Source organism: Haliotis asinina, unplaced genomic scaffold (assembly GCF_037392515.1).
Source record: "Haliotis asinina isolate JCU_RB_2024 unplaced genomic scaffold, JCU_Hal_asi_v2 scaffold_18, whole genome shotgun sequence".
Classification (NCBI taxonomy): domain Eukaryota; kingdom Metazoa; phylum Mollusca; class Gastropoda; order Lepetellida; family Haliotidae; genus Haliotis; species Haliotis asinina.
Genome location: NW_027133890.1, coordinates 296,969 through 324,114, shown reverse-complemented (window position 1 = coordinate 324,114; position 27,146 = coordinate 296,969). Strand labels below are relative to the sequence as shown.

General features: G+C 40.9%; 1 protein-coding gene across 5 annotated transcripts in view; it reads right to left on the bottom strand.

Moving 5' to 3' along the window:
• Nucleotides 1-27,146, bottom strand: part of LOC137269890 (uncharacterized) — a 175,733-nt gene that overhangs the window by 135,158 nt on the left and 13,429 nt on the right. For 3 of the 5 annotated variants that reach the window (XM_067803725.1, XM_067803729.1, XM_067803726.1), the window contains exons 2-3: nucleotides 5,272-5,333; nucleotides 3,917-4,309 (exon numbers count right to left, since the gene is read on the bottom strand). In XM_067803725.1, the coding sequence (XP_067659826.1) occupies nucleotides 3,917-4,309; nucleotides 5,272-5,332 (454 nt within the window). In that variant the 5' untranslated portion in view covers nucleotide 5,333. Of the gene's footprint in view, nucleotides 1-3,916; nucleotides 4,310-5,271; nucleotides 5,334-5,814; nucleotides 6,806-27,146 lie in introns of all 5 variants that reach the window. The other 2 variants (XM_067803727.1, XM_067803728.1) reach the window with 2 other exon arrangements.

Below are 27,146 nucleotides of genomic sequence, written 5' to 3'. Positions count from 1 at the left end.
TCAACTTGTGGCCTAACCATCTGCCAAGGAGGAGAAGAAAGAAGACGGGAGGGAGCTATATTTTCCAGCTCAATGCCGGCTGAAGAAAGAAAGGGTTTAATTCTGAGCCCCAGAGGAGGAACAAGAGAAGACTTCTTGTCGTACAAATCCTCATACAGTGGATTGAACACACAGTTATATGCAGGGTTAGATTCATTAGAGTGTAATTTAGTAATGTATTGTAAGGACAATTTAATACGGCGTTGTGTAAGAGAAGGTTCATCAGCCTCAACGTAGAGACTGTCAACAGGTGAGGTTGTGAAGGACCCAAGACAAAGTCTTAGACCTTGGTGGTGTATAGAATCAAGAAGTTTCAGGTTGCTTTTACAGGCTCCACCATATACGATGGAGCCATAATCAAGTTTAGACCGTACTAATGATCTGTATAAGTGGAGGAGGGTAACTTGATCCCCTCCCCACTTTGAATTTGAAACAACTTTTAACAAATCTAGTGCCTTCAGGCATTTAGCTTTAAGGGATTTAATATGCGGTAAGAATGTTAAATGAGAGTCGAAAATTAAACCCAGGAACTTGGCCTCCTTTACAACTTTGATAGTGGTGCCATTTAAAGATAATTCTGGGTCCTTATGCGGCTTATATTTTCTACAAAAATGTATACAATTAGTTTTTGATTTAGAAAATTTAAAGCCGTTTTCAAGACACCATTTATTTATTTTATTTAAACACAACTGTAGTTGCCGTTCAATAGTATGCATATTTTTACCACGACAAGAAATATTAAAATCATCCACAAAAAGTGATCCGTCAATCGAATCGTTTAAAACCTTGGATAAACTGTTGATCTTAATACTAAATAAAGTGACAGACAAAATACTGCCTTGTGGAACACCCTGATCCTGATTATAATGGCCAGACAGGGTAGAACCCACTCGGACTTGAAATTGTCTGTCTTTTAAAAACTGTGATATAAAAAGAGGCAAACGGCCTCTCAACCCAAAGTCATGTAAATCCTTCAAAATACCATGCTTCCATGTCGTGTCATAAGCCTTCTCGAGATCAAAGAAAATCGACACAGCATGTTGTTTATTGACTATAGCATTTTTAACGAAGGATTCTAAACGTACCAGATGATCAATAGTACTTCTATTCTTCCGAAAACCACATTGAATATTTGTAATGAGGTTATTGGTTTCCAGATACCAAATTAATCTGTTATTTACCATTCGCTCCATGGTTTTACAGACACAGCTGGTTAAAGATATCGGTCTGTAATTGGAAGGATCAGTAGGATCCTTACCAGGTTTGGGTATTGGGACCACAATGGCATTACGCCATGAAGGAGGAAAGTTTCCAGATGTCCATATTTTGTCAAATATATCCAAAAGTGTAACCAGACATGGTTCAGGTAAGTGTTTCAGCAGCTGATAATGAATATTGTCATCACCCGCTGCTGTGTCATGAGCTTGCTCAAGAGCAGTATATAGCTCATGTAATGAAAACACTTCATTATAGTCTTCACCGTTATCTGATTCAAATTTAAGTTTTATCTTCTCCTGTTGTTTCTGGTATCTCTGAAACTCAGGGACGTAATTTTCTGATGAAGAATTTTTGGCAAGAGTTTCGCCGATTTTATTTGCAATTTGACATTTGTCAGTAATTAGATTATCACCATCTTTGAGATGGTGAACGGCAGATTTTGAACCTTTGCCTTTAATTCTTTGAACCATGTTCCATACTTTGGATATTGGCGTGCGTGAATTAATTTTGGAGATATAGTTCCTCCAAGATTGTCGCTTACTTTGTTTAAAGGTACGACGCGCCTTTGCATTCAGTATTTTAAATCTGTTTAAATTATGGACAGTTGGGTGATGGCGGAAATATTTCTCTGCCTTTTTCCTTGCTTTTCTAGCACTTTTACAGTCTGTCGTAAACCATGGCTTTCGTACATGTGGAGTTGTAGAGGATCTTGGTATGCACTCATCAGCAATTACGTTTAAAACGTCAGAAAATACCTGAATAGGATCAGCAATATCACTGAAACATTCGGGTCTTAGTTGAGATGTGCATTGAGTTTGAAATAAGGACCAATCCGCCTTGGAAAAATTCCATCTTGTATAAGATGAAGAATCAGTCGGAGAAGATGCAGATAATATCGTTGGAAAATGATCACTTCCACAGAGATCGTTGTGAACGGACCAATCAAATTCATTAAGTAGATTAGAGTCTGCTAGAGACAAATCTAGGGAAGAGTAGGTGCCTGTTGCAGGATGTAGATAAGTGCTTGAATCATCATTAAAAATGCACAGGTCATTATTTGAGATGAAATCTTCCAGTATTTTACCTTTAGTGTTAGTATTTGTACCACCCCAGAGTGGATTGTGACCATTAAGATCACCCATTATAATGCAAGGTTTCGGAAGTTGATCATAGAGAGCTTGCAGATCAGTCAGGTGAAGTGTTGAAGAAGGCGGAATATAGAGTGAGCATAATGTAAGGACAACATGAAGTGTGAGTCTCACTGCAACTGCTTGGAGATTAGTTGTAAGTGGTATATGGCTGTGGATAACATTCTGCTTAACAAGGATTGAGGACCCACCAGTGGCCCTTTCACCCGAAGGTGAGAAATAATGATAGGCATCGTACTGACGTAAATGGAAAGTATCTGTCTGTTTCAGATGAGTTTCCTGCAGACAGAACGATGATGGTGCCAGATCTTGGACTAATAGATGTAACTCATTATAATTAGTCTTCAGTCCTCTACAGTTCCATTGTACTATATGTTTGTGCACTTGTTTGATATGTAAACAATTTTTCATTTAAAAGGCAAGCTTTATTTTTCTGAATATTACAGATAATTTGAAATTATTTTTTGTTCAGTATGGCTTGTAGCGCTCCTTTTGACTCTTGGTGGTCTTGCATTGGTCACATTTCTTGGGTGGTGGTCGCCAAGGAAAGTCAATAAGTTGTTTGATGGTCAGCCTGATGCACTGCAAAATAACATAGCTTTCATAAAATCCAATAACTGGCATACTGACATAGTTAGAGTTTATAGTCATTACAAAACTATTCATTCGGAGCTGTAAAGAGTTACATATGCGCTCTACTTACGTCATCTTTCTTGTCATAGTGGGCATCATATTGGCCTGAAGATGCATCGGCAAAACGTTTTCGGACAACATTGCGTATTTCGAGGGGGTAGATTAGGGTAGACCCAGGAGTCGCAAGCTTACCACCATGCTGAAATATACATTGTAAATTTCATGTAAATCATTCTGAAATGTTAAATAAAGAATTTGAACGTAAACTATATATTGTAATGTTATACATGTGGTTAGAGTGAATGTTAAAGTAACAACAAAACGAAACTAAAAGAAAAACAAAACCTACCACAAGCTGCCCATACATATATCTATAAACCTCCTGACGGCTGGTTCCATGATGCATGAGGATGTGATGAAGACCCTGTGGAACTTTGTATCTGTAACCAAAGATATCATCATAAAAAAAACCCCACATTTTTAGTTAAATATCACTGGTTTAAAACGTCTGTGATCAATAAACTGTAAAATTTTGAAACTTAATAAACTTATCCAATTTGTGAAAATATTGCAAATACTTACCCATTATTCTCAACGATCCTCATGAATTCATTCATTGTCCTTCCTTTTCCAAATAAACGAATTGCCAAACGCATCTGACATCCTAGGCAGCAGACACTGGATTGAAACCTGACAGGCCCCCTTGGCAGTTAGCATGCGTTTTTTTTCACCAGGATCAGAGGGTAAAAGGATGCCAATTAATAAGTCTGCTTCATGTTTCATATATGAAAGTATACATTCGTGGACAAAATTGTATAATAATGGACATTAATTTGAACAAAAGCTGCACAGACACGTTCAAAATGCAGTTGTTTTACCTTGGTCTTGCTGCCTTGCTGACTGAATCGTTCCTGTAAGTTGTACTTTCATTTTGATATCCTCCACGGTTGTTGTAACTTTCTTCAGAAATGATAAGACAGTGTTTCTCAGATGAGTGAATTTGTTAAACATGTTGAAAGCGTCAGCCTCTGTGTCATGTCCGAAGACAAGTGTGACCTTTTGGTCAGGATTCCGTAAACTCACCAGCTTCATACTAGGAGGTTTGTCAAAGTGACGCATCATGTTACACAAATGTTCATTGATTCTTCGTGTAAGTATGATCTCACATGGCCCGGATTTCGGAATGCATGTCCATTCTGTAAAATATGTCCAAGACTTGTCCTCGTTGTTGGTGAAATCCACCGTAAAGGCCTCCTCTTCGTCATAATAACCTAAGATTCAGAAATACAACAGATATTAATCTGGTAACGGTAAGAAAATCAGTTTTCATCTGTGCAGTGCAAAGAAATGGCCACGTGTTTGTCAATTGATGGAACTATGCCCTTTCAGGTGAATTGTGCTCCAGTCTCGTGTGTTATTATGTCACTATAAATACTCCTATTGTCAAACAATGTCAACAATGTCGCACACCCTTGTTCTTGACATCATCAGAAGATTTCGTCGCCAATGTGACACTTATCATTATGAAGTTCACCAAAGATTTCAGCTGAACAAATTCATTACGTGTGAAAACACTTCATCGTATACCAAACGATATGAAGACACACACAATAAACAAAGCCGGCATTTGGAATACTAACTTCCTATAAAAACCCTCTGAAAACTCAGTGCATGCTCAGTTTTGACATCAACAACCAAGCAAAGAGCGTGCATACAAATTGGCCAACTGCTTACGAGAACATTGCTGTTGTGCATAGAATAGGGCGTGTGTGCGTGCGTGTGCGTGCGTGTGCGCGCGCGCGTGTGTGTGTGGAGGGGTGGTGGCATGGTCGGGGCTGGCTTGGGTGTGGTCGGATATGGCGGATGGAGTCTTTTGCTCTAGACTGAACTTTTGTGTCTTCAATTGGTAGTGGGAGAAGGCAGGATGTTTCACCTGTATAAGACTCTCCACAGTGTCTATGGATCTGGTCTCAAGTCTTTGTATCACTTCTTTGATGACAGTGTTAGTGGCTACACCAAAACGTCGCACTGATTGCAGTAATGAAGTTGACTATCCGTAGAACTTGGTTTTCCATCACTTATACTTCTAAAGTTGCCTCTCAAAGAACGTATTGTTATCAATAGTTTTCAATGTTTTTGTTTTGTAACTCTGTGTTCGAAACTGAAACATCAACTTCTGTTTGTTGTGTGGATTAAGCAAAGCATTGTTTCAGTACACAAAGTTAAAGTTTACCTTTTGGTTTAATGTTCGTAGATGATTCAGGTGCTCGTGTAGTTTTCTTCTTGTTTTCCATCCTTCATAACAGAAAACGAATGTAGTTAGAAAATATGTGAGAAACACACATACCTAAAGGACATTATAGAACGGGCATACAGTCACCTGATCTGGCTTATTCACATAACGTTGACCCATTCAGTTTATTCAGAAACAATGCATCTACACTGATTCACGTGAACTTCAAAACGTGTCGGTTACAGAGTCAGGAATGTGTAGTTTAGTCACTTGGAACAGTCGTACATCGTAAACATCATATATCCTATTATATATACTACCCTTCAAAGGTTTAATCTCACTAGTGTAAATGTAGTCATTTACTTCAGTCCACTGTTCTAAACTAGATTTTGCACAAAATCCCATACTCTTTAGATGTATTGTTTACACGTGAGCTGATGTACTGTAAAGCCAATTAGCAGCGTTGAAAAGATTATTGTCCAGTTATTGTTCAGTAAATAATGAAAATCAGAGAAAATTGGCGAATTCTTAGCAAAACTGTACCCCAAAACGTAGCTCTTCACATGCACGATATATACACGTGATTTTCAACAATTGGGTTGCATGATCTTCGTACAATTCATCTGCATGAGGTTCGCAGCTGGTTCCCCCAAGCGAATGGAGAAACATATCTTCGATATACATTAATCAGCACGTGCCCATTTCGGAAACCTCCAACCAGACTCGTCCCCCAGTCGATGCTTGTTCAGTGCGAAAATACCACAAACCAATCAGAACACGCGTAATGGATGCCTTGCTCTGATAAAAATATTCCCGAGTACTTAAATCATTTATGACATTATGTTATTGTTATAAAAGTCATGACAAATCTATATCATAATGAAAGTACAAAGAACAGAATCTAACAGAATTGTCTTGTCTAATGTGAAGGTTTCGGTTAAAGGTCACATGCAACCAAAAACTCAAACATGATTAAAACACAATTATCACTTATTCATGACATATAACGCACATTGCTGCTTATAAAAAACAAATAAACAAAATTATGAGCGTACAATCGTGATTCAAAAGTGCAATATTTTATACTTGGTCATACTTCCCTCGAAACAAAGCTGTCAGGAGACCGAACGCAGTCACAGCGGGTGGATGTGCGCTCAAGTGTAACGACGGTTTCCGATTGGCTGATACGCAGAGTGCTCATTGTGTGTACAGAAAGATTATCTGTTTGATGGGCATTTTAGAAGTATGGAGAGTCACAAGAAAGTGAGATTGCTTATGGATAACAACTTCTTTTTGGGTCATATACACCGGAAGAAGTTGTTTTCCATAAAGATTGTATACAGAAATGTTGCATTTTGGGTTTTGTAAATACATGTTCTCTGAATGTGAGTTCGATCCAATAAAAAATCATCTCAGTAGAGACGGTGAACTACTGCGTGGCTGGAAACTGCCATTCGTCCACGTACAAAGTAGGACTTCAATCTGACTTCAAGGACTTCAAGAGTTTGCACCAGTTTCCGTCAGGTCCAGTTATCTGAGAAAAAATGGATGTACAAGTAGTTTGGTTGCAACCCACAGACATAAAAACATCTCATGTGTACAAGTATCACACCTGCCTAATTACATAATGAGGCAGAGACAGGACTCGGGTGCAGAAGTCATAAATCAATTTATTTTGTTTATGGAGTACAGCCTGATAGGTGTTAAGTTCAAATTGCATGTGATCAATGATTGAAGCTGTGCATTGCATACTGTCAATAGCAGACAGGCAGGCAGACATATAGGTGTCAATATACCAGATATTGAGTTTTCTTTGTGACAGAGGCTCCTTACCACAATCAACAAATGTTTTGTTTTTGTCTTTATTATTTTTTAAACTTACTTTTATGTAACGAGTAGATTATTTACTAGTTTGTGTACACAACCAGGATAAGACTACTGCTCACGGCCTCATACTCCGGGCCTGCATACTGTTTCAAGCTCCGCGAACCTATTCACTGCCCATGCGTTATGGGCGCAGTGCAGCACAACTGTTGAAACAACTTCTTCCCCCAGCGCTGGGTGAAATTTAGTGAATCATTTGAACTCCGATTTCGCTGGCTTTTTTACTTCGCGATTTTTGTAACTTGATAGGTTGAATTGGCATTTTTGATGATTTGTTACGGTAAGTGCATACCGAAAGGTATCAGAATCTGCAAGGTTGTGTTTTACGTTGCATGCGACCTTTAAGTTTCTAATCGCCCACGTCCCCACTCGCCAGCAAAAACAAAGCCGACTAATTACGATGAAAAAATGCACCATCACGTTTATACTGAAACCGCCTGACCGTAGTGATTTTGACTGACTCTTCTTTTCAAACTTTTCAGTGGAGTAGGAAAATAAGCATATCCAATATAGAAATATATTATTTTTTTAGATGAAAAGCACAGGCGAATGAGCGTTCTTCTTTTAGTAGTGTTTATTTTTATAAATGACCCTAATATTTCAAAATATAAGCAACTTTTTTTCAAAGTTAAATTTCCAAGAGATGCATTTTAGCTTGGCAATAATTTACATGATCTGCAGTAATTATTTTTATTTCACTTTTGATCTGGTTTGGTTTAACTTCTTTTTTGTACATAGTGTAAATGTTCCTCCTTACTATATTGGGCAGATAATCTTCAGAGGGTTTTTATTTTACCCTTAAAGCTTAAATGATATATTTTCTAACGTTAATTCCATTCACCTAATATCCGGAAGCATGAGGACAATTCTGTCCACATTACCTTTACAAAACTGCACTCAAACAGTAGATGCTGTGCAAACCTTCATGCCTGATTACAAAATGTGCATATTGGTGATCGTCTAATGCCAGTTTTTCATGATCAGGGACGTAGGAACCGTTTTCAGGGAGGGGAAGGGGGTGCTAATTTTTCTGAATAGTGTTGAAAATCAAAATGAAAATGTAGTTCTGGCACGGTATTAATGGCCTAGACAACCTGACACCTCCCCTATCCAGCTCCTACACCCCTCTAGAATGTATGTTGTATCCCTGCTACTTGAACAATTTATCCGCCATCTTGGATTTGGACAGCTGGTGTGTCTATTTGTAGAGTATGAGTCACTCCTATATTTAGCCTGTGACTCAGATGGTTATTTTTAGAAGCTGCCGGCAATATAAGGTTCCCAAACGATCCTTCTTGTCATTCTGACTTCAGTCGTCACAGCGAACGTTCCATTCTTGACTCTACTCCACTAGCTGGTGAAAAATGGAAACCTGTCACCAGGAGATCCTAAGGAAAAACTGCTCTGGCCTCGTCCAGGCTATACAGCGTATAGAAGAGGTGGTCGACAAACTGATGGAGTTTAACGTCCTGACAATCTTCATGAGAGCGGAGATTATGGAGAAACCACAGACATCGTTTGACCAGTTTAGAGAGTTACTTAACATCCTGCCTAGACGGGGTCCTCAAGCTTATAACCTCTTCTGCAGAGCATTGCAGGAATGTGGGGAGACAGAAGCGATGATATTGCTGGGTCCTGAGACAGACAAACAGATGACTGAACTTCAGGATCCCAGATGCCATTTACATCTAGGGGACAACATGTATGTGACAGCCAAGACATGGGACAATGTATTGAGCATCCATGTGAGGAAGCATGAAGTGTACCCGAGTGGCAAGTCCTACCCAACCAAGAGGGGTATTGTCCTGAGTTTAAAACACTGGTTGGAACTCCCAGGAGCTATTCAATCCATTGAGGAGGCTGTCAAGGAAGGGAAACCTAGCTCCCAATGGCATTTGGGAGCTAATGTGTTTGTTGTCATGGATAACACAGGCATAGAAATTCGACAGAGTTGCTGGGATAATACTATGCAATCTATGGTTCCTAGTGCCAAGGGTATTCTTCTGTCCCTGGACCAGTGGGAGTGAGTGAGTGAGTTAACATTTAACGTCACATCTGCAGTATTGCAGCCATATCGTGACGAGAGCATTCTTAAAAGGGAATTAATGTATATCATAAAAACCTGTCAACGAAGGACAGTAAAACAACTAGAATATCACAATAAGAAATAAAACTAGCGTGAAAAGTTAAAACTAATATTCCTATTCAGACACAACAATATAAAAACAGGCTATATAGATCACCAACAACTGAAGGAAGATCACCATACTAGGGCCCATGGGGACTTACAGTACTTCTGCTACCTGCATGGTCCCTAGCTGGATTTACATCATCCCCTCAGCTGCTGGTGATTGTATGCAAGATTAGCCACAAATTAAAATGACACATATTCTACGGCTAAGACAAAATGGAAGATCAAATTTGACTTCAAATGTTTTGGGACTGACGTACCCTCTCAGGAGGACAATAATTTTACAGTGCTTTAACCCCCCTCGAGGATACAGCCACTAACACTCTTAGTTACTAATTCAAACTTCCAAGCATAAAATATTTTTCTATTTACAATTCATTTAGCAAATCTAATTCTTTTTAAAATGCAATAATTAAATGAGAGCAAACAGAATTAAAAATATCCTTCAAAGTTTGTGAATTAAAATATTTATCCCTTGTGATGGAATATTCAACACAGTCAAGCAGGACATGCTTGACTGTGATTCTTTCATCACAAGGGATACAAAACGGAGGATCTTCACCTTTTAATAGATACTCGTGAGTATACCTCGTATGGCCAATGCGACATCGTCGCATAATGACCTCCTCAAATCTGGACTGACAACCCAAGTAAGTATAACCGATATAAGGTTTTATTTCATGTAATTTATTTATACCTACTTGAGTGTCCCACCTCTTCTGCATCAGATCACGGATATACGTTCTAATGCAAGCTTTGTAATCTGAATATGGAAGAAGAAGTGGTGTCACAGATTTGGTGAGTGCTGCCTTGGCAGCAAGATCGGCCATCACATTCCCAGAAATACCTACGTGACTGGGTAACCAACAGAAGACGATGTCGTATTGGCCAGTAGCAAGAGTATTATACAGTTCCATAATTTCTATTAAAAGTGGATGTTTACAAGAAATATTTTTAATAGCTTGAAGGCAAGAAAGAGAGTCGGAATATATTATATACTGTTTACGTTTAGGGTGTCTTTGAATATATTTAAGAGCTGTTAATATGGCGTTAGCTTCTGCTGTAAAAATAGAACTATTATTTGGTAATCTAGAGGATATTGTTCTGGATCCAGTGACAGTGGCACAAGCAACTGCGCCACCGTCCTTGGACCTATCTGTAAATAAGGATTTGTAACTGTTATATGTATGTTTCAATTGATTATATTCTTGTTTATACTGTAATTCATTCGTTTCTGATTTTTTAAATATCGTTAATGTTAGGTCAACTTGTGGCCTAACCAACTGCCAAGGCGGAGAGGAAAGAAGACGGAAAGGAGCTATATTGTCCAGCTTAATACCAGCAGCAGCAATAAACGGCTTTATTCTGAGCCCAAGAGGTGGAACAAGAGAAGACTTTTTGCTATATAAATCCTCATAAAGAGGATTGAAGACACACTTATATGCAGGGTTAGATTCGTTAGAGTATAGTTTTGTGACATATTGTAAAGATAATTTGATACGGCGTTGTGCAAGAGATGGTTCATCGGCCTCAACGTAAAGACTGTCAATTGGTGAAGTTCTGAAGGACCCAAGACAGAGTCTTAGACCTTGGTGATGGACAGAATCAAGAAATGTAAGATTGCTTCTGCAGGCTCCACCATATACGATGGAGCCATAATCAAGTTTAGACCGTACAAGTGATCGATATAGATGGAGAAGGGTAGCTTGATCCCCTCCCCATTTCGAATTTGACACCACTTTCAATAGGTCAAGCGCCTTCAGGCATTTAGTTTTAAGTGATTTAATATGCGGTAAAAACGTTAAGTGTGAATCAAAGATTAGACCCAAGAACTTGGCTTCCTTCACAACTTTAATCGGCGTGCCATCTAGAGACAGTTCAGGGTCTTTATGTGGTTTGTATTTACGACAAAAATGTATGCAGTTAGTTTTCGATTTAGAAAATTTAAAGCCGTTTTCAAGACACCATTTATTAATCTTGTTTAAAGACAACTGCAATTGCCGTTCAATGGTATGCATATTTTTGCCACGACAAGAAATATTAAAATCATCCACAAATAACGATCCATCAATTGAATCGTTTAAAACTTTTGACTTTAAAACTGTTGATCTTGATGCTAAAAAGAGTGACGGACAAAATACTGCCTTGTGGAACACCCTGATCCTGATTGTAATGATCAGACAGGGTAGAACCCACACGGACCTGGAATTGTCTGTTATTTAAAAAGTTGGCAATGAATTCAGGTAAACGACCTCGCAAGCCGAAGTCATGTAAATCTCTCAGAATGCCATATTTCCAGGTTGTATCATATGCCTTCTCAAGATTAAAAAAGACAGATACAGCGTGTTGATTATTGATCACTGCGTTTTTAACAAATGATTCTAAACGCACTAAGTGATCGACTGTACTTCTGTTTTTACGGAAACAACATTGTATATCTGTAATGAGGTTATTTGTTTCCAAGTACCAAACGAGTCGATTATTTATCATGCGTTCCATGGTCTTGCAAACACAGCTCGTTAGCGATATAGGCCGATAGTTCGAAGGGTCCGTATGATCACGTCCAGGTTTAGGGATAGGGATAACTATAGCATCATGCCATGAAGAAGGAAACTTTCCAGATGTCCAGATATCATCAAATATATGTAAAAGGGTCTCTAAACATGATTCCGGTAAATGTTTCAGAAGTTGATAATGGATGTTATCAGCTCCTGTAGCAGTATCATGGGCCTGGTCAAGTGCTGTATGGAGCTCATGAATCGAAAATACCTCGTTGTAATCTTCCCCGTTATCTGAAGTAAAATTAATAGCTTTCTTTTCTTGCTGTTTTTGCTACTTATGGAATTGAGGTACATAATTCGAGGAAGAAGAATGTTGCGCCAGTGTTTCTCCAAGTTTATTGGCTATATCTGCTTTATTAGTTAATAACTGGTTTCCATCTTTGAGATGGTGAACACTAGATCTAGAGCCCTTACCTTTGATTTTCTGGATCATATTCCATACCTTAGATATAGGCGTGCGGGAATTGATATTAGATACATAGTTTTGCCAAGATTTACGTTTACTTTGCTTGAAAGTACGGCGAGCTTTAGCATTTTGGATTTTAAATTTGTTCAAATTATGAACCATAGGGTGATGACGGAAATAATGTTCGGCCTTTTTCCGTGCCTTCCTAGCTTGTTTGCAATCAGAGTTAAACCATGGTTTCCTTATGTGTGAAATTGTAGAGGACTTTGGGATACACTCATCAGCAATGGTGTTTAGTATGTCAGAAAAATCTTTTATAGCATCGGGAACATTAAGAAAACAGTCAGGTCTAAGTTTGTCAGCACACAGGGTTTCATATAAAGCCCAGTTGGCCTTTCTAAAATTCCATAGTAATGATGGTGGAACATCAGATGGGTTGACAGGTTTTAATATTGTTGGGAAGTGGTCAAATTCACTAAATAGGGTGGAATCAGTCATTGATAAATCGAGAGCAGAATATGTTCCCGTGCCAGGATGTAAATATGTCTTTGAACCATCATTATAAATGCAAAGATCATTATTTGAGATGAAATTTAAATCCTCCAGTAATTTACCTTTGGTGTTTGTATTAGTACCACCCCAGAGTGGGTTGTGGCCATTTAAATCACCCATGATCAAACAGGGTTTAGGTAGTTGATCATAAAGAGCTTGCAAATCACGTAACTGAACAGAAGAAGATGGTGAAAGAAACAATGAAAAAAGGGTAAATGCAACTTGTAATGTAAGTCGCACTGCCACGGCTTGGAGATTTGTTTTGAGCGTGACGTGACTATGAATAACATTATTCCTCACCAGGATAGATGATCCGCCAGTGGCCCTGTCCCCTGGGGGAGAAAAATAATGGTATGCATTAAAATGACGTAGATCAAAATTATCCGTCTGCTTTAGATAGGTTTCTTGAATGCAGAATATTGACGGATTAAGATCCTGGATTAACAGTTGTAAGTCATTAAAATTATTTCTGAGTCCTCTGCAATTCCACTGAATTATAGACGAAGACATTATTTCTTCCGAGGAGGATGTACAGGAGATCTACCCCGCGCCTTCCTTGACGGTGACAAGCTATGTGTCCTACCATTGCCATGGTCGGACACATCCATGTCCTCAAGGGATCCAAACTTATTATAAAGCTGAATCTCATCTGTTGAACCTTTAGCCAGCCTTTCACTTTGATTGATTCTGTTTAACTTTTGATTTCCTTTGACAGTTTGTTTAGCCAGAGCTTCATTTACTTTTTTGGACGAACCCGAGCCTGTTTTGTGTTTCGAAGAAGCATTTTCACTGTTAGTGTTTGTTTTATCCGATTGAGTCATAGGGCATGTAGAGCCGTTTGGTAAAGAAGACACAGGCCGAGATTGAGATGCCATCAATGTAACTGGTAACGAGTCAGTCTGTGTAGCAAATTCTCCGCGTTGTACAAGGTCTTCATTTGGAACCAGTTCAGGTGAGGTTGATTTTGTCCATGTCAGTTCTGTCTGACATTCAACAGAGGCTGTAGTAGGAGTTGATCGTTTGGTAACTGAAGCATAAGAAGCACTTTGATCAAAGGATGGAACGAGTTTCTTCGCTTCAGCATTGCTAATGTTTTGAGTGTGCTTTAATTTATTCACCTCCATTTCCCTCTTCCACACTGGGCACTCTTTTGATGATGACGAATGTTTCCCAGAACAGTTGACGCATTTTTTGTAGTTGCTTTCACAATCTTCTGTCACGTGGGATTGCCCTCCGCAATGACCGCAAGTTATAGGATTTAAACAGGAATTTACCCCGTGACCAAATTTTTGACATTTAAAGCATCTCAGTGGGTTTGGGATGTACTGTTCTACTTGCAGATTACAATACCCTGCTTTGATAGATTTTGGTGCAGTTGGAGATACAAATGAGAACAGGTACGTATGCGTTGGAATTACTGTTGAGTTCTGACGTCGAGTGAATCGTTTCACGTACGTGACACCTTGATCTTTAAGTTCGCACATGATGTCAAGGTCTGTCATGTCCTCCAAAAGATGATCCCTATCCCTAACAATACCTTTACTTGAATTGAGGGTTCGGTGGATAGACACTTTAACAGGAGATCCAGCTAAACTATCTGTTGAAAGCAGGTTGTTTGCTTGTTGCCGTTTGCTGCACTCTATGAGCAACGATCCAGATCTCAGTCTTTTGATGTTTTTGACATCACCAGCTATACCATAAACTGCTTTAGAAACAATAAACGGGTTCAATTTGATTGGTTGTTTGTCCGGAGATTCAATAACCAGAAATCGTGGCCAGTAGTCTATTTGTTTGGGTGTCCTGCAACTTTCAGTTGTACTTTGATCATTATCGAGTTGACGTTTCTGTTTTAAAGGGGTTTCAAGGTCCATGTTGTAGTGTATAGTTTCATCATCCGAGCTCCCCACCCGCCATGGAGTATCACAAGGACAATGCTAAAGCAAGCGGATCTCCAGCTTGCAGCACCAAGGACACTCGGATGATATACTCAAGTAGAATAATCACAAAGTAATTACTCTACCAGATTGGTCCATGAGCCACCGCCTTCTGGGCATAAGACTCTAGGCAAATTACAACACAAAATTGAAGTGACTCATTTGAAATTCAAATATATAAAGATTTAGCCAAGACATTTGAGAATTTCGGAAATTTATGCATTAGAATATACATACTCAGGGCTTGGCATGACCAGCCGAGTGGTCGAACCGGGCCCATTCGACCACCCGTCTAGGCGAAGTCAGGGCCAAAGTGGCGTATTGAGCAACAGGAGCACGATTGCAGGCCCCTATTGCCCTCAACCACCAGGATCCCCTCCTCCGCCGTCACAGGGCCGCAACCCACGGCAAACGGGTTGGTGAACCAAATATGCCCCCGGGTCCACTACGGGGGTGTTGGCGAGCTCTTGGCGTTACCCAGCACCCACCACGAGGAGGTGGCTCGCCACGGGTGCCCCCTGGACCAGTGGCAGAAACTAGGACACTGTGTGGAAGTGATGCCAGACTTTGTACCAGAACTCAAGGTCGTGGTTCCCTGTATGGCACAAGAGGAACACCAGAATCAGATGGGGTACCCCCAGTGTTCCTTTTGCAACCCCAGTGGCTGTGGCATGTGGAGTAACTGACTATGTTTTTTTATGGAGGGAAGTCACCCTTCAGCAACTTCCATCCAGCTGTGTTTACTTTGGATGGTATGACAGTTAATTGTGTGGAGCAATGTTACATGTACTCTAAAGCAATGTACTTTGGAGATTTGGACAGTGCAAAGTGTATACTACAAGAGACTTCACCAGCAAAGCAAAAACGCCTGGGACGAGGTGTGAAAGGATTTACTCAAAAAGTGTGGGACACAGTCAGTCTTGATGTTATGACTAAGGCTGTCATGGTTAAATTCTCTCCGAACAGTGACTTGAAACATGTGTTGATTCAATCCTACCCTAAGCCCTTAGCTGAGGCTAGCCCTGTTGATAAAAGATGGGGAATCGGAATGGATGTATCTCATCCAGATATTGACAAACCCTGGAAAAGGCCAGGGGAAAACTTGTTGGGAAAAACACTAATGTGTGTCCATGAAAAGCTGTTGTCTTTTTTGTGAATAAAATATTGCATTGTATTTTTTGGTTTTGTTTTAAATAGCATGATGCATGTGAGTCATGTTTAGTTGTGCTTGAGATGGCACCCTGGGAAGACTACTTGAATAGGATCTATTATGATCCAGAACATCCTGGCATTTATGCTGGACCCAGGAAGTTATACGAAGCTGTCAAAGTCAGAAGAAAGTTTCCACGAAATAAGTATGTAGTGGAAGGTTTAGACAGTCACTGGCAGGCTGATCTTATGGCAAAGTACACTGGCAAAGTACGACGATGGGTCAAATACCTCTTGGTCATCATCGATCTATTTTCACGATACTTGTGGGTGTACCCACTGATGTCTACAAAAGCTCAAGACGTGGTGAAAGCATTAACCAAATTATAGAAAACAGAAACACGAAAGCCTAAACTTTTTCAATCTGACATGGGTTCAGAATTTAAGAATCGATGGGTAAAAACCATTTTGAAAAAGCACAAGGTAACCCAACTGTTTACACAGAATGAAACCAAATCTCCTTACGCTGAGAGAGTCATTAAAACCATTAAAATGTTACATGTTGAAGCACTTCACCTACAGATATATGGATATCTTACCAAATGTAGTCAAGAGTTACAACCACACCAAACATCTTTCCTTAGGACAATCACCTGCAAGTGTGACTCGTAAAAATGAGGGTGAAGTGAGACTCTCTCAGTATTTAATTCAACCCAAAACATTGAAAGTCAGTAAAAAGAAACAGTTCACTTTCAAACTGGGGGATAAAGTCAGGGTGAGTCATCTTAAGAGAACGTTTGACAGAGAATACCAGGAGAAATGGTCTGGGGAAATCTTTACAGTCATCAGGAGATATTGGCCACAAGACAATGACATGTACAAGTTGAATGATTGGGGTGGCGATCCCATCGAAGGCGCTTTTTATGCTGCAGAACTTCAACCTGTGACTGAAAACCCTGATCAGGAGTACAGAATTCAAGACATTGTCAAAAAGAAGACCAGAAATAAACAGAAGGAAGTCTTAGTGAAATGGCTTCATTGGCCAAAAACGTACAATAGTTGGATCCCTGAGGTCAGTGTCAAGGATTATGCGAAGGTATAAATAGAGACGAAACCAGAAAGGGATTCATTTTGTGGAATGGAAGACACAGTAGAAGCACAACCTCCTCTCTCACGTAGCAGGTTTGGTGAAAGTTGGACTTTGTTAGGTCGAAAAGTAGCCAAAACAGAAACAGTGGTTTTCTCTCAAATCATCATTATTGACATTGTGGTGATTACGTGTATTGTCAATTTGTCCTTGGACAAAGGAAACTCCAATCTGTGGACAGCTCTCCTCAGCAGTAGTTTAGGATATCTCCTGCCTAATCCAAATATTAAATCTAAACATGGATAAGTATGTGACAGTAGGGAGTACGGATAGTAAAGACACCTCTTATCCCGATAATAAACCCTATCAGTTTCATGTCAACTTGAACAAACCCCTTCACCTGGACAACCAATGGCTCATAGGACTGGTTGACATCACCCTGTGTAACTGGATGGTTAACGAGAAATCAGAATGTCGGGATATCTACATCTGTTCATCCTTTTGTGACACTTCCCACTCGGAGCTACCTGTGTTGAGACATGTTTCTCTGAAGGGAAACAAAAGAGAACGGACATTCGTTATTCCTCAGTGTTATTACATACCTGTCAAATTGAAAGATGTACAGAACGTAGACATCTATATAAAGGACAGGAACGGTGATTTAGCTTCATTTATCACTGGACCCATGACAGTGACACTTCATCTGTAACAGCTGTGTTAGTGTTCAACAATGAACAGGAGATATTGGAAACCGCGGTGGCTGAGCGGGCTAGGCGGCTGACTTTGTGTGCTGGCGATTAGGTGCCTGACTCTGAGGGTGCGGGTTCGAATCCCGGATGGGACTCAACCGAAAAAAAGTACTAGAATTTGTACTTTACTAAGAAAGTGAAATCCCAAATATGATGTTGCATGAAGAAAATAACCTCATCATCTATATAAGTGGTACTGTAACACCAAGTCAGTCAGTCTAGCAGAAGCTATCAAACAGTGCACACGCTTTCAAACCAGGCTCCCATTTTCTGCGATCATTATGTCGTGCAATGACCCATCAACCCCTTTCAAATCCAGCTCTATCAGTGAGCTGGACATATTTACCCAACCCTCCTTCACGACTGGAATAGATAAAATGTACTTTTTGGAAATGAGACCGACTTCTCAAATCACCACAGATACCAGCCCTGTTGAATTCAGCATTAGTGGTCAGAATGTGGATTATACCGACTTGAAACGAACCACCCTGCACGTCACTGCTAAAATTATGCAAGCAGACGGTTCACCTTTGGTAGACACTGAACAGGTTGCACCAGCAAATCAATGGTTACAATCTCTGTGGTCTCAAATAGACATCACCCTAAATGGAAAACTGGTGACCTAAGCCACCCATCTGTACCCCTACAAAAGCTATTTGAAACTCCTGGTGAGAACAGGGACGGCAGGAGAGGAAGTGTGAGGTACCAGCCAGCTCTTCTACAGAGATGATGACGATGTCAACAGTACCGATTCAATCACTGGGGGCAATCATGGCCTTCTCATCAGAGGTGATCATACAGGGCTCAGCAGGTCCATGGACATGTGTGGACCTCTGTACGACGATGTCATGGAATGTGACAAGTTCCTGATCAATGGAGTGGATATGCAAATTAAACTCTATCCTAGTAAACCCGAGTTTAATATCATGAGTAATGTGGCCAATAAGAAATTCAAAATTATACTGGAAGATGTCTATCTCCGACTGTGTAAGATACGACCCACAGCTTCCGTTGTCACAGGACATGCTAACATCTTGGCGACAGAGAATGCAGTGTACCCCTACATCAAAACAGATCTCCGGGTAGCCTCTATCCCTCAAGGACAACTCGCTTTCACTTGGGACCAAATCTTTCAGAACTGCTGTCCAAACAAAGTGATCATAGGTCTCCTATCCTCTAAGGCACTGAATGGGGATTATGAACAGAACCCCTTCAACTTTCAACTCTTTGACATAGCCACCCTGGGACTGTATGTGAATGGAGAATCTCTCCCAGCCCAACCGCTACAAATCACAGACGGACACACCATACCAGGTTTCCAAGGTCTGTTTGACCCCAGACACCCTTCTTCAGCTCCCAACATCAAAAGAAACATGTTCAGTAAGGGGTATTCCCTAGTCCAGTTCACCCTGGAACCCTACTATGGAAGAGAATTTTTGGATCAGATCAAACGCGGCAACATACGTCTACAACTTCAGTTCAGTAAAGCCCTGCCGGAAACAGTGAGCTGTATCGTGTATGCAGAAGAACCCCAACTGTTGAAAGTGGATCGGGCCCGCAACATTCTCATAGAATCATCGCAAAGATTCCTACTAAAACATGTCCATGACGCTCTGTTTCCTCTTCAGGGAGTATAATGTAACCTGATACCTGTCCAGTCTTTAGTATAGTGATATTGTAGTAACCAATAAACACACACACACACAAAAAAAATTGCGCTAGCCCACACAAGTCCCCTATTGGAGAAAGACGGTTGGGAGGTATGGCATTGTGTTCTGTTGTTATCAAACAAACCAACAAGATATATAATTTCAATTGTTTAATAGCTCCGTTCACATCAGTAGTACTATAGTTTAGGAGCAAACCATAGTCTACTTTACAATCTCAAGTTACAATGTAATCCATTTAAAGGACTTCTTCCTCTGTTGAATTGGTATTCCAGGAGGTGGAGAGGTCACTTTAGGTGGTTTGGAATTCATTTCCACTTCCAGCCGTTGTCTGTTACCTACAAGTCCTTGAGGCACATGTATCTCTTTTAACGCCTGGTAAAATTCAGTCATTCCCTTGGGTTGAAAACGTTTATACAGATACTGCGAGTCTTTGAGTAAGTCTGCGATATGACTGCCTGGAATCACTCGACCCTTGTAGATGAGCACACCTTTCTCATCCCACGATAGTCTCTGTTCAGGGTCACTCTGAATATGTCTCAATAAAGCAGCACCTCTCTGTCTGTAAGGTTAGGGGAGCACACTCAAAATCAAACTGGTATCCAAGGCTTCATCTCCAGTGATGGTAGGATGACTCACATCTGAGGACGTATCCATTGCACCACCATCACCACTTATGCTCCCACCACCATTCACATCATGTTTCAGGAGGCGTTTATATTTATCCATATGCTCCATTACAATGTCTTCAATAAAGGTCCAACCACCTTCAACACTAAACTAATGACAAACACACTTTTTGGCAGTAATTGTTTTTTTCTGTGCATCAGACACGGATTTATTACCAAGAAAACGGAGCACGTTTCTGTCAAATTATCCTTGGAGAGAGGAACATCTGAATGTAACAGATTATAAATGTTCTCCACCAAGGCTTTTAATTGTTCACCAGTCACACTTTGCAACACCAACTTTTTTGCACAGTGGATGTGGTCTCTTGCAAAAAACGTAAAAAATATCCGTTCTGCCTGAGTGTCTTAGACATAATGGTGTTTCAGTTCATCTGCACAGCTATTTATAGGCACAACACTCACAGGTGACTCACTGAATGAACATCACAAACAAAGTCACTGCTATTTATAGTCTCGGCACATATACAATGGGGTCTTCGCCTGGAAAAATTCTGGTTCTGAGTCTCAGCTTGTCTTCTGCACGTGGAGACATGTCCAGCACCAAATAGCCATAGGGTTGTTTCATAGCATCAGTGTATGCCTCCACCAGAATCCCAGCACGTCCAGGAAATAACTGTTTTCCAAGAGTCATCACCTGTGAAATATCCCGCACATTCTTGAATAAGACCAGGTACCACGTGTTCAGGGCTATGGTCCGTGCTGATTTGCCTTGACCATACAAATTCTGAGTAATAAAGATCACACTCAGGCATCGATGATGACAGCCTTGTGTAAATAACAGCTCCATGTCTTTAGAGCTCAACACTTGATGTAAGAGATAATCCAGGATAATGAGTCCATGTTATCCCTCAGAGGAAAACTGCTCAATGTCTGCTTCCGTGGGTAATCCCTGTTGGAACACGAGGTTTGGCACAGTTCTTTCCATGTCATCAAACAGAGATTGATACACACCATAACAGTACAGTATTTTCTGGGGTGGGTCCTTCACATACATGCCATTCACATGTTGCAACAGTCTATACACCCACCGAGTCTTGCCTGCTCATGTGGGCCCAGACACACAAATACTGGAGCAGGGTTCAAAAGGTGTTAAACTTTGAGTTTCCCACCAAGGTTTAGTCGGATCGATCACTGCTTCAGGACTCCAAGTAATGGCTGCCTTGGGTGTAGTGGGTTGAACTTCAGCCATGTCCTCCCTCTTCATTAACCAGTACCTCTTATTCTCAGAATCTAATTTGTGAACTTTGAATAGATGTAAGGGAAGTCTCAATAGATGTCGAGCAGAACAACCAGGTACAGGACAGTCTTTTCATACCCTACCCATCTTATGGAATATACGTTCCTGTATGAAACTAATCCTATCTATAGTGTGGCTCCCTATGGCTGCCAAATGGCTGCCTGTGGCTCCCAAGTGGCTCCCAAGTGGCTGCCATGTGGCTCCCAAGTGGCTGACAAGTGACTCCCTGTGGCTCCCAAAATGGCTCCCTGTGGCTCCCAAAATGGCTCCCAAGTGGGTGCCATGTGGCTCCCAAGTGGCTCCCAAGTGGCTCCCTGTGGCTCCCAAAATGGCTCCCTGTGGCTCCCAAAATGGCTGCCAAGTGGCTCCCTGTGGCTCCCAAAATGGCTGACTGTGGCTCCCAAGTGGCTGCCAAGTGGCTCCCTGTGGCTCTCAAAATGGCTCCCTGTGGCTCCCAAGTGGCTCCCAAAATGGTTGCCAAATGGCTCCCTGTGGCTCCCTGTGGCTCCCTATGACACTGACACAGTAGAAATGTCCCTGCCAAGTACGAACCTCAATACCCATAAGGCACAGTATCTAAGTCTTTTTGAATAACACGTTTAGTGTAGACCATTCTATAACGTTTGGTTTCTTTTCTATTGAATACTTTGGCCGAATATTTGTCTCTAGTAATTTTGGAGGAGTTGGTCACTTCAATGACTTTCTCCTTTTTTTCTTCCAAGCCCAACATGTCTTTCTTGTGAAAAAGTACTGTGTCTTTGACAGAGTCAAAATTGATCAATTGAGAGTTGGTATAATTCAAAGTAAATCCTCTCACTTTGCAAGTTTCTTTGCCAGATTTTGTTTTGTAGGCATAATTTTTTGGCCCTCCTGAACAAAAAATGGCAATGGGGTCTCCTTCTAATTCATCGGTGAGTTCCCCTAAATAGTCCCCAAAGGGTGGATTCACATCACCAGGGGCAGAGACAGAAATGACTGAGTCTGTATCATAGTACAACACACGTTCTTGTAGCATGTCCAACACGCTATACAATTTTAGCCTTGCATAACAGGTGGTAAATGTCCCAATAAAGATATTGGTGACATCACTGTCTGGAATGAATTCAGTGTCGTGAGTCCACTGAAACTGGGCTACATGATTGTTCAGAATGTGAAAATCGTGTAGGGTCTTTTTGGGGTCAGCCAAAAGTTGATACAGTTCTTCTAGTTTAGAACTATGAACAAATTTGGTCTTTTTCATATTGGGTCTCTGGGCATATTTACCCCAGAATGAATTTAACATCAATTTTGAAAGAGCTCTCAGGCCAGGGTTTTTTCAATTTTGTCAGTGTCTAGCTGAATACCTTCATTGGACAAATAATTGTCCACATATTTCGGTTTGTCCTCATCTGACTGACACCATGCTGGCCATCCCGAAGACTGTTTCTTTATCTTTAAGAAGGTGTTGATGTAACTCGCAAACAAACCAACTGAGTGTGTGGTTTTGTCATACCGGGTGCTTTCCTCCCAATGATAGACCTCATACACTTTCAGAATTTTGTACCCCTTTTCAAGAGCTTTGAGTAGCTCTGGAAGGCACCATGTCCCAATGAAGCAACGCTCTTCATTGGTGTGTTGACATGGTTCTTGTTGTTCTGTTTCAGCGCAAGTGTGACACAAAGCAAATTTGAGTTTCCCTTGAGACTTCAACGGTAGAACAGGATGATACAGCCCACGTGGGGATAGGATCTTGACTTTGGCAATCCCACAATACTGATCCAAGGATTTGAAATTTCTGGTAATGATTTGAGGGTGACCCACGGGATACTGACCATACTTGTTCACCCAAGGGTACAAGAAGGTGAAATCCATGTACAGAATATTTTCCTTCTCCTTGGCCTCGTAAAACAGTTTGGAAGCATTGGTACGTCCACCGAAAAATGAATCTCTGGGATCTAATCGTTCCTGAAGATCTAAGGTAGACACAAACGTTTTCAGTTCAGCCTTAGGTTTCAGTTCTTGCCTGAACTCATGCTCCCAGAGGGTCACTAACTCGTAACCCTTCTCTTTGATGGCTGCATTTCTTTTCATGGTTAATGCATACTCACTGACCGACTGCTTGGTGTGAGGCAGTACTGTTTTATCACGGTCGTGAGGATAGCATGTAGGACATCCATGATAGAGAAAGCCATCAAACTGATAGACAGTGTTGCTGTCACGACAGTACCCATCCACCTTATACTTGGTCCCTGGGATCAAATATTCCCCTTCATTCAAAGCATGTTGAATGTGTCTGTCATGGGAGTGGATCAACCATTCCAGCCATTGTATGGAGATGAGACTGTATTGACCCTTGGTGTATCCATCTCCAGGGACCTTCGCAATGGGACTAGGAAGGGTTTCTTCCTTGTGAATCACAGCCCCTGCCTCTTGTACTGCTTGAAGGGTTAGCCAGGACCCAGGTTTGACTTCCACCCATTGCTGTCCTTTTACCTCTTTCACATGCCACAGTAATTTCACATGGCTGTGCTTGGTCAAAAACTTGTGTTTGAATACCCCATGGCAGACACTGGCAATGGTAATGTAATCTGTAGGATCAATGCCCGGTTCTTTCTTCTCACTGATTTGCTGAGTTTTAGGGTCCTTGACAAGATATGTCTTTATAGTGACAGACAATAATAACTGTCGGAACGTCATGAGAGCTTCTCTCAAGATCTGGACATCTGACCGACAATAGTCTTCCATCTCTTGAGCAAAGTCAAACATTTTGTCCTTTTGTTCTGTGTGCCATTGTAGGAAGTCACTCCTACCCTTGGTGGACAAACTGTTCACTCCATAGAAAGAAGCATCAGGATAAGGTCCAACATACCGTTGATTGGCGTGGGTATTAAAATAATGTGGGAAATAGCCTTTCTTCAACTCTTCCAGATGGAACATCTTGGGAAGGCTGGCCAATTTGGTATTGAAATAGGACAAACTGTCCAACAGTCGAATGTTCAAGCCCCGAGGGACATGCATGGACATGAGTTTGGACCCATTGTACACAATGTTGTCATGTAGGATGCTATTTTGGATCAGATAGTCCAAAATAAAATAACCATCGTAACCCTTGAAATTGTGGGCAAACACTGAAAGGTTTTTGTGAGCTTTCGTGAAAAGCCATTGACAGAATAGTGCTCCTGTGTATGGGCCTTTGAACTTGACTTCTCAATGACCACAAGTGTCTGGACATGGGGGCATCTTGAAACATTTGAATTGCTTGTGCCATTTAGAACAATGATCGCAACGAGATCCACAACTCGTACATTTTGCATTCGATGTGACAGGTTCATCCTTGCACACATCACAGACAGACTGGGCGATGACAAAGTTAGGTTTGTGTTCCTGACGCCCACACCACGACTGATGACAATTATCACATGGGGTATGGTGAGAGCAATCATCATCAGGTCCACACTGTGAACAAGGGGGAGGTAGATAACCTTCTGCACAGGTAGACATCTCATCTTGTGAGCACTCAAAATCAAACATGATAAACTTTTTGACTTCCTGTTTGTCATTCACAGCTAGGGGTGTATGATAGCAATAATGATCCATGGGCACCCTCTTACCACAGGGTTGACACATGTAAGTGTCACAGTCGTGCTGACCATCTTTGTTTTGCCAAATGTTTAGGACTTTAAAACACTGAGAACAGCGCCAGTAGGTCTCACATTCTGATGGGAGGTCACCCTTTTTGGATTTTTTGGGTTGTTTGTGAGTCACAAAACACTCTTCCGATCGACATTGCATGTTGCAGTCAGGACAAGTTTTTGCAGTATCATTGACCTTACAGGATTTTCTCTTGCAGACCCGACAATAATTTTCACATTCATGCTCGTGATTTTTGCTAAAAGGGGTGAGACAGTGGTCACAAAAATAACTTTGGCTGAAAAAGCCAGAAATGTTTGGGATAGCATGAAAATGGTTATCCACTAAATAGAGAAACACTTGTTTTCTGTCATCTTTAATTCCTTTGGTCATGAATTTTCCCCAGCGATGCACTGACCACCAAAATTTGGCATCCCAAGACAGCTTCCAATTTGGGAATATCTGTCAAATTGGCCATTCTTTCTTTGGACACACCTGCTTTATCACACATAGTTTTGGCAAAAAGGGTTTGTTGTGTACTTGTGGAAGCTTTCAAGTTGGTGTACAAGGCGGGCGGACATTTCTTGTGCTCCAGTGCCAAATGAGCCATATGAGTACTTTTCTTGTCCGTGGTAGACATGACTAGAAACCTGCACTCGCATTGATCTAAAGGATCAACTTGGAGGAGATCCTCCCATTCCACCTTAGACACTCGATGAACCTTTACCAAGCTCACAGCTAAAACTCTTGCCATGCACATGTTGTCTTTATTTTTTATTTCGACAATAGACAGTTTTTCTTTGACACTTTCTTCAACATTGGATATGTTGTGTCTGGCACCTCCTTTGGGCATATCAAGAAAACCAATATCAATATCGAAAGAATCGTCCAAGGCCAGATTGTTATGACTTTTTAATACATTTTCGATATGACTTAGAATCACGTCAGCATTTAGTTCCTCCAATGGTCGGAGTGGGATCACAATAGGGTATTGCAAAGTTTGATGATGAAGCACGACTCGAGCCAAATCTTCATCCTGTAGATTTCCCCTAGCTTGTCTTAACACATCGTCAAACATGGCATGTAAGTTGTCCTGTAAATCTTTTAAATTTTGTCCCTTCCATTGATCATTAAATCGTACATTGTACACTCTTTCCACAGCTGCATGTTTTGCAAAGGTTCGTTCCTTCCTAAGGTGAAATTCATAAGCAGGTTGGACCTCCCCTGAGTCATCCTTTCCAGCTCTTTGTTGCTGACTACCCAAATAGATATCGAATTCATTCAACCCCACTGGACTGGATAAATATGTGTTGTAATCAAGATCCCCTTGAAAGAGACTGACCTGAGTCAAGTTGTCCAATGACTTAGATAACTGAGACCCCCTATGTACACGTTTTTGGGATGGTCCTGGTACTGGAGAGCCTGATCGTTTCCTTGCATTTACAGCAACTTGTTGAGAGGTACTGGGATTGGTGAGTGAGGGACGTTTAGGGCAGGTCAACTTATACTGGCGAAGTGAGTGCATTTTCCTAAAAGTACTTCCACAAAAGGAGCATGGTAAACCCTTCTGTTTCTGATCATGGGTTTTGATTGGGTTCATGTCCTCCGTGGAGGGACTGCCATCAGAGCTGAGGTCATATGAAGAAGACATTTCCTCCATTTGTTCTTCTTCTACCAAGTGGTTTTCAGGTGATGTTATGGTTGTTGTTGTTGCTTGTGACTGCTCTTCTATCTGTCTACACAGCAGGCATATAGACCTCATATTTACTGACTCATCATGTGACAGACCATGTTCTTCTGCCCACTTAATCAAACTAGCATGATCATCAAAAGAATCTATTTTTCCATCTGAAATAAAACAAACATTTCACCCTGAACCATACTTTGCAGTATTGAGTCATATTAATACTTTTCATTTTGTGCTAACAATATCATTAAACAGCATGTCATTATTATATCCATATAGTCACTTTAAAGTAATACATCATTCATTCAGAAATATGAGTCGTTTTGATAGACCTGTTCGTTAACCGTTTTGAGCCCAAGCCGTTTTCGCACCGGTTTAACGGAGCTGGTTCCCAAGAGTAATTGACATAACTCTAGTTTACTAATGGATGCCCATGTGTTTCTTTGTCTGATCTTAGAAATGGAGGGAAACTG